The 10,927-nt window shown below is 36.3% G+C and overlaps 1 protein-coding gene across 1 annotated transcript; it reads left to right on the forward strand.

Moving 5' to 3' along the window:
* Positions 1–485: 485 nt before the first annotated feature.
* LOC100394885 (olfactory receptor 52E5) lies at positions 486–9,246 on the forward strand. The gene is made up of 2 exons (XM_002754923.5): positions 486–546; positions 7,552–9,246. Exon 2 carries the CDS (start codon positions 7,685–7,687, stop codon positions 8,636–8,638), a length of 954 nt encoding a protein of 317 aa, XP_002754969.1. The 5' UTR covers positions 486–546; positions 7,552–7,684; the 3' UTR covers positions 8,639–9,246.
* The last annotated feature ends 1,681 nt before the right edge of the window (positions 9,247–10,927 follow it).

A 10,927-nucleotide genomic window follows, 5' to 3' on the forward strand; every position in this document is an offset into this window, starting at 1 on the left:
TATATATAGTGTTAGAGGCATCACACACTCACAGAAATCATTCTTGTAACACATATAGCTCATGGATTGGAAACTGAAATTAGAATTCTATCCCTGCCATTTATTAATGTACATATATTTCACAGCTGACTTTAAGGTGATTCTGGGTTCCTTCTTACAGTGCTCTTTTTCTGCTTCTCTGTCAAGAGTAACTCATCATCTGACACTACAGTTAGATTTAAGGTGTTGGTATGAGGCCATTATGCCTCTGACTGACTAGACCCCTGGAACCTGTACAGGGAGTGTACCCACTAGAGAATGCACAGATCATCAGCAAGTAGAAGGTGCCTCTGACCAGACAACCTAGAGCTCTATCCTTAGGGATAGGGAAATTTTCTGTTCTCTCTCCAGGTCCAGGGACACAGCCCACACTTTAGGGAAGCCTTCCCAGGGGACAAGAATTCTCATATAACTCCTTGGCTCTAAATAGTATGAACTATGTCACATGCAGGTTGCAGTCTGGGGTATCCGGTCCTTCACAAACGATTTTTCAGATGCTGGGCAGAGGTAGGTGAGTCAGCTTCTGGTTAAGCTGAAAGAGGCTCCTTAATGACAGTAACTAAAGTGATTTGTGGGATGGTGGAGCTCCAGTGACTTGGCCAGAATCTCTGTAGATAGGGGCATCTTCTAAGGAAAGTAGCAAGAAAAAGAGATGGCAGTTAAGAAAAATCCAAATTCATAGCTGCAGTCAAGAACAGACTATTAAGGGCATGACAAAGGAAAAAAGGAGTAAACTTTTTTTCAAAGAGGATTCTGAGGGTTAAAGAAAAAGAGAAGAAGTGTTTTAAAATCCAAAAAAGAAAAGCATTTCAACAAGATGAGAAGGATGTTAACAGATCACTCCCTGGTTATAGCTATGTGATCTGCTTTTCAAGACCTATGCACCTATGACCAGTTGCTAGGAATCTCAGATACTGAGAACTCAAATTTGCGCCCCTCCCTGGGATTGCCCTCAGATCCAAGAAACTGCCTCATCCAAGGTCACGTCGCATCACACGTGTGTGGCCCATGGCCAAAAACTAGATAACATAGAAATTTTTTAAAAATGGCTTACTTGCCTTACAGTGGAACAACTTAGAGGTTGTACCATCTCCAGAGCTTCATATCATTTGAGGCCTCAGATATAACCACAGGATAAAGAAGTTTGTCTTTTGATCCAATCCTACCTTACTGACTTCTTTAGAAGTATATTTTTCCAGAGCTTTTCTCAAAATTCTTTCTGCCCATCACTTTCTATCTCAGATATGTTTTTATGAATTCAATCTAAAATACTATATAAAACAATAGGGAAGATTATTATTGGCACTCAACTTTCAACAGCCATTTGTGGTTCCCGACATTTAAAAAAAATCATGTTATCATGGAGATAAATATAACACTAGTTTTGCCTTCAAAGAAAAGAAATTATAACCTAGTGGTAGATACCTACCAGTGGTTCTCAAATTGGAATGAGGAACAGAATCATCTGGAGGGCTTTTTAACAGATTACTAGACCCCTCCTCAAGAGCTTCTGATTAAGGTGCTCTCAGTTAGTGTCCAAGAAACATCATTCATAACAAGTTACCAGGTGACACTGAGGATATTGCTCCAAGAAACTCATTTTGAAAACTGGTGATACCTAACATAACAGAAAGATAGATAGGCCTTTGGAAAAAATAAAGAATAAATAATCTTGAAATAAGGAGATTAAGGAAGGCTCTGTCGATTGTATGTTAATAAATCTAGGCTATGTGCTATTGTGGTGACTAAAGCTAGACAGGAAAGTCTCACAAGAGGAAATATGAAAAAGGACATGGAGAAGAAAGAATGCAGAAACTTCGAACTGCAGGGTGGAGATGATAACACTGTAAAAATAGGTTAAAATTAATGTCTCAGATTCTTTACTGAATTTATGAAATAATAACTTTTTGATAAGGATATGGAGCACTATTGAAATTTTATTCTTATAGCTCCAGGGTCGGTGCACGTTTTCTATAAAAAGAAAGACAGTTAATATTTTAAATTTTTCCAGCCATGAGATCTCAGTCACAACTCCTCAGATCTTCCATTGTAGATTAAAAGCAGCAATAGACGATATATAAGTGAATGAGAATAATTTTGTCCCAATAAGTTGGTTTTACCAAAACAAGTGATGGACCAGATTTGGCCCAGGGTTGTAGTTTGTGTTCCCCAAAAATGCTTATGATAACCTGATTTCAAAAGTTATTTTAATTGTGCAATCAATAAAAAGAAAAGACTATTTTAGACTTTGAGTCTAGAAATGTTTTACTTCACTGACAAGTGAACCACTACACATTTTTTCAATTGTTGCATTTAGTTATGAAAAGATTGCTAAGGTCATGCTGAATTAAATTGCTCTGACAATATTAGTAAGCAAATTCAAACTCCTATACCAAAATTACTTTAAGTGAACAATACAATTCTCCAAAGCTAATATTTTAGAAAATAAAGTTCTTGTAAAAAGTACTGTCTTAAAGTTAAAAATAATAGCCATTGGATTTGAGATTGCATATTGCAAAAGACTACCTGGATTTATAGTCACAGGAAACAGTGAAAATAAAAATCAAACAAAAATTTTGTTTCTTCTGCTGATTTTTCTCTATTGCACTCTTAATTCTACCAAATTTAGGTATTCCTTATTCCTCCTTACTTTACTGACAGATTAAATATTTAGCTCTGTAATTTTTCTGCCAATAAAATTCTCTATAGTTTATTCATTAATACAATTAATTATATTGTAATAGATAACTTCTATTTTTTAATCTTTATAAATAGCCATGAATAAATTTAATGTTTTAAGCTAATCATTGTATTCCACCATTGGGGGATGATCATCTTACTGGCATTTATGGTTGATCCCTGCAGAAGCATTACATTGGAAGAAACACAAAAATTGAAAAACCAAGTAGAACAATTTGGTAATAATCCACATGAACAGTGTTAGCAGATGTGCATCAGTGAAAATAAAAATAGGCCAGGTGTGGTGGTTCATCCCTGCCATCCCAGCACTTCGAGAGGCCAAGGCGGCAGATCACTTGAGATCAGGAGTTCAAGATCAGCCTGACCAACATGGTGAAATCCTGTCTCTGCTAAAAATATAAAAATTAGCCAGGTGTGGTGGTGGGCACCTGTAATCCCAGCTACTTGGGAAAGTGAGGCAAGAAAATCACTTGAGCCCAAGTGGCAGAAGTTGCAGTGAGCCAATATCATGCCAGTGTACTCCAGCCTGGACAACAGAGCGAGACTCTAGCTCAAAAAAAAAAAAAAAAGGAAGAAAAAAAAAGAAAAGAAATATAGAAAAATAAATTAAAATGTAGGTAGAAATACAAATATATAGAAAATTTTTAAACAGAACTCGGTATAATAATCAGAGAAAGAGAAATAATTTGAATGAAAAGTTATTCAAAGTTTTCAAATCTTTGTAACTGGAAAGATGTTACATCTTAATAGATATATAAAATATATTGTATGAGAAATAAGGATTTAAAGGCAGCAAGTGGCAAGTGCAATAAAAAGAGAAGGTCTGGAGAAATTTTCTTCTTCTCCCTATTGAAAGTAATAATAATGATGATTATTACAGTTATTTAAAACCTATTTGGAAAGGAATCACACCACATGTCTATAACTTCTATTTTTCAGAACAGTCCCTAGGTGATGTGGTGGTCATGTGATTAATATTATAACCCCCAGCTTACATATAAAAAATTACTAATAACAGTAGCTATTGAGTAAGATATAATTACTAACTCCCTGGCCTGAATCTCATTTTCTTCCTTTGTAAATGGGGACAGAAGTGCCAATTTCAGACCTGTTTTCATCTTTAAATAAAATCATATTTCTAAAGCACTTAAAAGTACCTGGCACCTGAATGTCAACTAGTCTTTTTTCCCCCTAACATAAAGTTAGTTACTTCATTCCTTTTAGTAAAAGACAGAATGGGCAGGGGATAGAGGTGAATAGAAAGGTAAAGCTAATTTGTGGTCAGTAGTGGGTAAAAGGTATTGATACTGACCTTTCTGTATTTTAAACATCACTTTTTTATTTTTATACACTCAGGGGGGTATATGTTCAAGTTTGTTACCTGGGCATATTGTGTAATGCTGGGCTTAGGCCATTAGTGAACTCATCACCCAAATAGTGAAAATTGCACCGAAAAGGTAGTTTTTCATCTCTTACCTTTCTACCTCCCTCCCCCTTTCATAGTCTCTAGGGTCTATGGTTTTCATATTTATGTCCATGTGTACCCACTGTTTAACTCCCACTTATAAGTGAGAAAATGAATTATTTGTTTTTTTGTTTCTGCACAAATTCACTTAGAATAATGGCCTCCAGCTGCATTCATATTGCTGCAAGGGACATTACTCTTTGTTATGGCTGTGTATTATTCTATGATATATATGTACCACATTTTATTTACCCAATCTACCATTGCTGCACACTTAGGTTGATTTCATGACTTTCCTATTATGAATTGTGCTGTGATAAACAAATCAGTGTAGGTGTATTTTTGACCAATCTATTTTCCTTTGGGTATATATCCAATATCGGGATTCCTGAAATTAATGATAGTTCCATCTTTAGTTATTTGAGAAATTTTCATATTGTTTTTTATAGAGTTTGAGCTAATTTACATTCCCAACAGTGTGTAAGTGTTCCTTTTTCTCCACATCCTCACCAACATCTGTTATTTTCTGACTTCTCAATAATAATCATTCTGACTTGTATGAGATGGTATCTCATTGTGTTTTTGATTTTGCTGTTGTTTGTCTGTCTGTTCATTTTTAAGACAGTGTCTCACTCTGTCACCCAGTCTGGAGTGAAGTAGCACAGTCATGGCTCACTGTGGTCTCCACCTCCCACTTCTCACCTCAGCCTCTGAGTAGCTGGGACCACAGGCACACATCATCACACCCAGCTAATTTTGTGTGTGTGTGACGTCTCCCTGTGCTTCCCAGGCTAATCTGTAACTCCTGGACTCAAGTTATCCCCTCACCTCATCCTCCTAAAATGCTGGGATTATAGGCATAAGCCACTACACCTGGCCTCATTGTGGTTTTAATTTATATTTTTCTGAACTTTTTTTAAAAGCTTGTTAGCTGCTTGTGTGTCTTTTTTCTTTTCCAGAAATGTTTTTTCAACCTTTGCCCAAGCATGTTTTAATTGGTTTGTTTGGTTTTTGCTTGTTTAATTGTTTAAGTTTCTTATTGATTCTTGATATTAGTCTCTGTCAGATGCATAGTTTACAAATATTTTCTCCCATTCTGTAGGTTGTCTGTTTACTCTGCTGTTTAATTTGGCTGTGCAGAAGCTTTTTAGTGCAATTAAATCCCATTTGTTCATTTTTGTTTTCATTTTCATTGCATCTGCTTTTGAATTCTCAATCATAAATTTTTTGCCTCGGCCAATGTCCAGAAAAGATTTTCCTAGGTCTTCTAAGAGTTTTATAGCTTGAGGTCTCATATTCAAGTCTTCAATCCATCTTAATTTTTGCATACAGTAAGAAGTAGAGGTCCAGTTTTATTCTTCTACATATGGCTAGCCAGTTTCCCTGGCACATTTGCTGTATAAGATGTCATTTCCCAGTTGTTCGTTTTTGTTGACTTCACCAAAGATCAGTTGGTTGTAGGTGTGTGGCTTTATTTCTAGGTTCTCTATTCTGTTTCAATGATTTTGTATCATTTTTACAATAGTGCCATACTGTTTTTGTTACTGCAGCCTTGTAGTATAATTTGAAGTTGGGTAGTGGGATGCATTTGACTTTGTTCTTTTTGCTTAATATTGCTCTATTTGGGCTCTTTTTTGGTTCCATATGAATTTTAAAATAGTTTTTTCTAATTTGAAATAAATAACTCTGGTAATGTCATAGGAATTTCATTGAATCTGCAGATTGCTTTGGGAAGTATGGTCATTTTACTGATACTGATTCTTCCAATCTATGAGCATAAAATGTCTTTCCATTAGTTTGTATAATCTGTGATTTCTTTCATTAATGTTTTTAGTTCTCTTTGTAGAGATCTTTTGCCTCCTTGGTTAAATGTATTTCTACATATTTTATTTTTGTGTGGCTATTTTAAATTGAATTGAGTTCTTGATTTGGTTTTCAGCTTGAAGAATATTGGTTTATAGAAATGCTACTGATCTCTGAATGTTGACTTTGTGATACTGACTTTTCTATGATCAGATCTCATGGGAAGAAAAAGATGATTAATACAACTCACAAAATGATCATATCATAAAGTATCTTCCCTCCCTTTAGCAGAATTATGACTTATCTTGGAAAGCAATTCCACACCATAAAATGGACACAATCTGGGAATATATAAACCCAAATACACATACCACTATACTTCCAAAGCGGTTCTTTCGGCCTGCGCTGTAGCCAAGTCACAGGGATATTTTTTCTTTAAGTTAGTAACACCATATTAGAACTCACTGCACTCAAATGAGCATCAAAGCAACTTGACTCATGGCACTGCTATGGATATGGCACTGCCCAAATCTAACATACCCATCACTGAATGTATTCCATCTATGACCCAGAGTCTGCCACAGAATATATCCTGCAGCAAAAAAGTTTCTAATCACATCCTAGTCTTATTTGCGCACACCCAAGCACCCCACAGGCCTATTATGTTGCAGATTGCATCCATGACTCAGGGCCAGTTACAACCCAAACTCAACCACAAGGCACATCAGACAGATTCATTGTGACAGTAAACTAGCCTGCTGCCAACTTAGACCTATTACTGTCCATCAGTATGTCAGGGAAATTATTATAGCATTAACACAAACTAGACTGTCCCCAATCTGAGGCAAGTATCTGACCTCAGTAGCTTTTTAAAAGGTAGAAACAATGCCACTGCCACTATCTAGGTGCCATTATGAAGCAATTGTCCATTTATATAATGCAAAATGGAGAAGACAGAAAAGAAGATCATAAATTACAAGAGGCTCTGAAAAGTATCTGAGAGCAACCAGTGTTTTCTATTCAGGAAAGGAAACATAATTTAACATAGTGAGTGAAGGGCCTTTGAAGTTCTAAGAGGGAGCATTGTTTTTCTGGAATTATGCAGTAGTGTCCCTATGCATCTAAATTTTAAAAGTTTATTTTTTCAGATCCAAAAACCAGGTAACCAATCCTCCACCTTTACAGAGTCTCCTCTCACATAGAATATTCTTAATTTCTCAGATCCACTTTGCAAGAATGTATCATTTCTCTCATCATTTCCTCCTTAATCTCAGTCCAGTGGCATTTTACACACACACACACACAAACACACACACTTCGTCTTGGCTACTCTTTAAATCCTGATTAACAAGTATAATTAGCAACAAATATATGTTAATTTAATGCCATATGGAAGGTTTTTCTTAGAGACTGAAGGGATGAAAGACATGGGAAGTGCAAGATTGCTGCATTTTGGAAATTTTCTGCATGGTTTTCTGTGTAGGTGAGGCAAATATTTAAAAGTGAGATTGTCTTTTTAACTGTATTTCATATTCCCTCTGTAGGTCTCTTCTGCTGTATTATGAAGTTAAAGAATAGATTTTTTGTTTCTCCAAGAAATAGGCAACATGCTATGAAAGAAGTTACGGTTTCTCACTGGAAGCAAGAAAACTCCTGCAAAAAATGCGTCTGTAGGGAATGGCCACCAATACGCTTCATACCAACAATACACAGTTCCACCCTTCCACCTTCCTCCTAGTGGGGGTCCCAGGGCTGGAAGATGTGCATGTATGGATTGGCTTCCCCTTCTTTGCAGTGTATCTAATAGCGCTTCTAGGGAACATCACTATCCTGTTTGTGATACAGACTGAACGGAGCCTCCACCAACCCATGTTTTACTTTCTAGCCATGTTGGCCTGTACTGATCTGGGCTTGTCTACAGCAACCATTCCCAAGATGCTGGGTATTTTCTGGTTTAATCTTAGAGAGATTGCATTTGGTGCCTGCATCACACAGATGTATGCCATTCATATATGCACTGGTCTGGAGTCTGTGGTACTGACAGTCATGGCCATAGATCGCTATATTGCCATCTGCAACCCCCTGAGATATAGCATGATCCTTACCAACAAGGTAATAGCCATTCTGGGCATAGTCATCATTGTCAGGACTTTGGTGTTTGTGACTCCATTCATATTTCTCATCCTGAGATTGCCTTTCTGTGGTGTCCGGATTATCCCTCATACCTATTGTGAACACATGGGCTTGGCAAAGTTAGCTTGTGCCAGTATTAGAGTTAATGTTATATATGGATTGATTGCTTTCTCAGTGGGATACATTGACGTTTCTGTGATTGGATTTTCCTATGTCCAAATCCTCCAAGCTGTCTTCCATCTCCCATCCTGGAATGCCCGGCTTAAGGCACTCAGCACATGTGGCTCTCATGTCTGTGTCATGTTGGCTTTCTACCTGCCAGCCCTCTTTTCCTTCATGTCACACCGCTTTGGCCACAACATCCCTCGTTACATCCACATACTTTTGGCCAATTTGTATGTGGTTTTCCCCCCTGCTCTTAACCCTGTTATCTATGGGGTCAAGACAAGACAGATAAGAGAACAGGTACTTAGGATGCTTAAACCTAAAAGCTTTTGATATTTTGCCCCCAAGAGGATCTTTCACAATTTAATTAGACAATAATGAGATCATAACCCAAGTAAATACTGGAAACATTTTTTTTTACTACTCCTGTTGCATTCCCACATACAATGTCTCATGATTTCAGTACAGTCCATTGGAAGGTATAGCTCAAAGATTCCAAAACAATCTCTACATTTCACCCATTAAAACTACAAGAAGTATTCAAATTTAAACCCCATGATACTACAAAATGCCAAAAGAGAGAGAAAAGTTTTGTAAAATGTGTTGCCCAGTAATTGTCTTGAATAGCTTTTCCGTGTGACGATTCTCTTCATTTACATATCTGAAGCTGGATTTCATGACAGTTAAAATGATGTGGAATTTCATCAAAACCAATCAAGATACAGTGGCAAGAGTAATTAGGAATCATAAGATCCAGATTTAAATACAGGTTATGGCTTCTCCTGAAATTTTGACCTGAGCATTTCACCTAGAGCTCTTTGAGTTCATGGTATCAAATTCATACTGATTTATAGCATTTTATGAGCAGGGATATTGAAGCTTAAAGAGAATGTTGTAAAACTCTGTGCAGCTTGTAAAATATTAAAAGATTTGGAAACAAAGTGAGTGCTTACGAAACATAATTATAGTGTGACTGTTATTTCTAATGTATGTAGATTTCATTTACTAAATGCACTTCTAGTCCCTGGTTTGAAGTCAGCTCTCCAGATCCAGATTATCCCAATGCATGGGGCTCTTCATGGACCTCTCGGCTCGTACCTTCATGAAAGAGACTTTCAGTTAGGAGACTATAAAGTCGGAAGAGTTAACAGGGATCTATCTTGGGCTTAAGGACTCAGGGAAAGCCCATCCTCCACAGTCTTTGCTAGAGTGGGTTTTAGGGCAGACAGATAGTGTGGCTGCTGAAATAATATAAAGTCATTCACAGTAAGATATAGAAGATAAATAAAACAATACTTCTTTGGGTATTCTAGGAGCTGCAAAAATGTGAAGTTGGCTGCTAATTGGAAATGGAGCCCTGATTGAAACTCAAGGTAGAGTTATCAGAAATGTACAGAGAATAGTGCAAAGGTAATGAAGATATAAACTGAGACAAGTGGAAGCAAACTGAAGTGATACTTCATATAAATACATCAAGCAAAAGTAACCAAGTGATCATTTTCTAAGTAGAGAAATTGACACAGAATTAAGAAAAAAACTAAACAAATCATTTAACACGGAATAAAGATGACAAAAAATCTGAGTAAAATACCACTTTTCAATTATAGTTTAATGTATTATTATTAAATATTTTAAATATGAAAATCTCATTTAGAGTCTGAATATTTGCATTTGTATATATAAAGGCTTTAATATGTTCAATTTTGTTCACTCTACCCAAAATATGTTTAACCTTCAGGCCAATTAATTTTGGTATCATACATTAAGAACCTCTACTATTGAAGAGTTTTCCTCCATCATTTCTGAGACTTTGCTCTTTATTATTTTAAAATTCCAAGGCCGCCGAAAGCTAGGTCTTTACACACAGTTACTACATTTGCTAGCTAAATATTTTCATCAGGGACAACTGGTGAAAATGTTGACCTCCACTGACCTAAGCCTGTCAATTGTTACTATCGCTAAGATACTTAGTGTCATCTAGTTCAACTTCAGGGAAATAGTTTTTGTTGCCTTCCCTGTCTATGTACAGATGTTTATGATTTATCTATGCACTGGCCTGGAATCTGAGGTACTGATAATCCTGGCTGTAGACCACTATGTTGTCTGACAACAAAGCAAGAATCTGTCTCAAAAAAAAAAGACTTGAATGTAAAACCTAAAACTTTAAAAACCAAGAAGAAAGCCTAGGAAATACCATTCTGTACAAAGTCTCTGTCAATGACTGCATAACTAAGACCTCCCAAAGTAAGGACAGCAAAAATAGGGAAGTGTGTCCTAATTAAACTAAAGAGCCTTTACACAGTAGAAGAAACTGTCAACAGAGTAAACAAATAACCTACAGAATGGGAGAAAATACTTGCAAACTAGGCACCGAACAAAGATCTAATATGTAGAATCTATAAGGAACTTAAATCAACAAGAAAAAAAACCAACTAAAAATCAGCAATGTACATGAACAGACATTTCTCAAACAAAGACATGAGCATGGCTAACAAGCATATGGAAAATTGCTTAACATCACTAATCATTAGAAAAATGCAAATCAAAACCACAGTAAGATACTACCTTATACCAGACAGATGGCTATTACCAAAAAGCCAAAAAATAACAGATGCTGGTAAG

Source organism: Callithrix jacchus, chromosome 10, assembly GCF_049354715.1.
Source record: "Callithrix jacchus isolate 240 chromosome 10, calJac240_pri, whole genome shotgun sequence".
Lineage (NCBI taxonomy): Eukaryota > Metazoa > Chordata > Mammalia > Primates > Cebidae > Callithrix > Callithrix jacchus.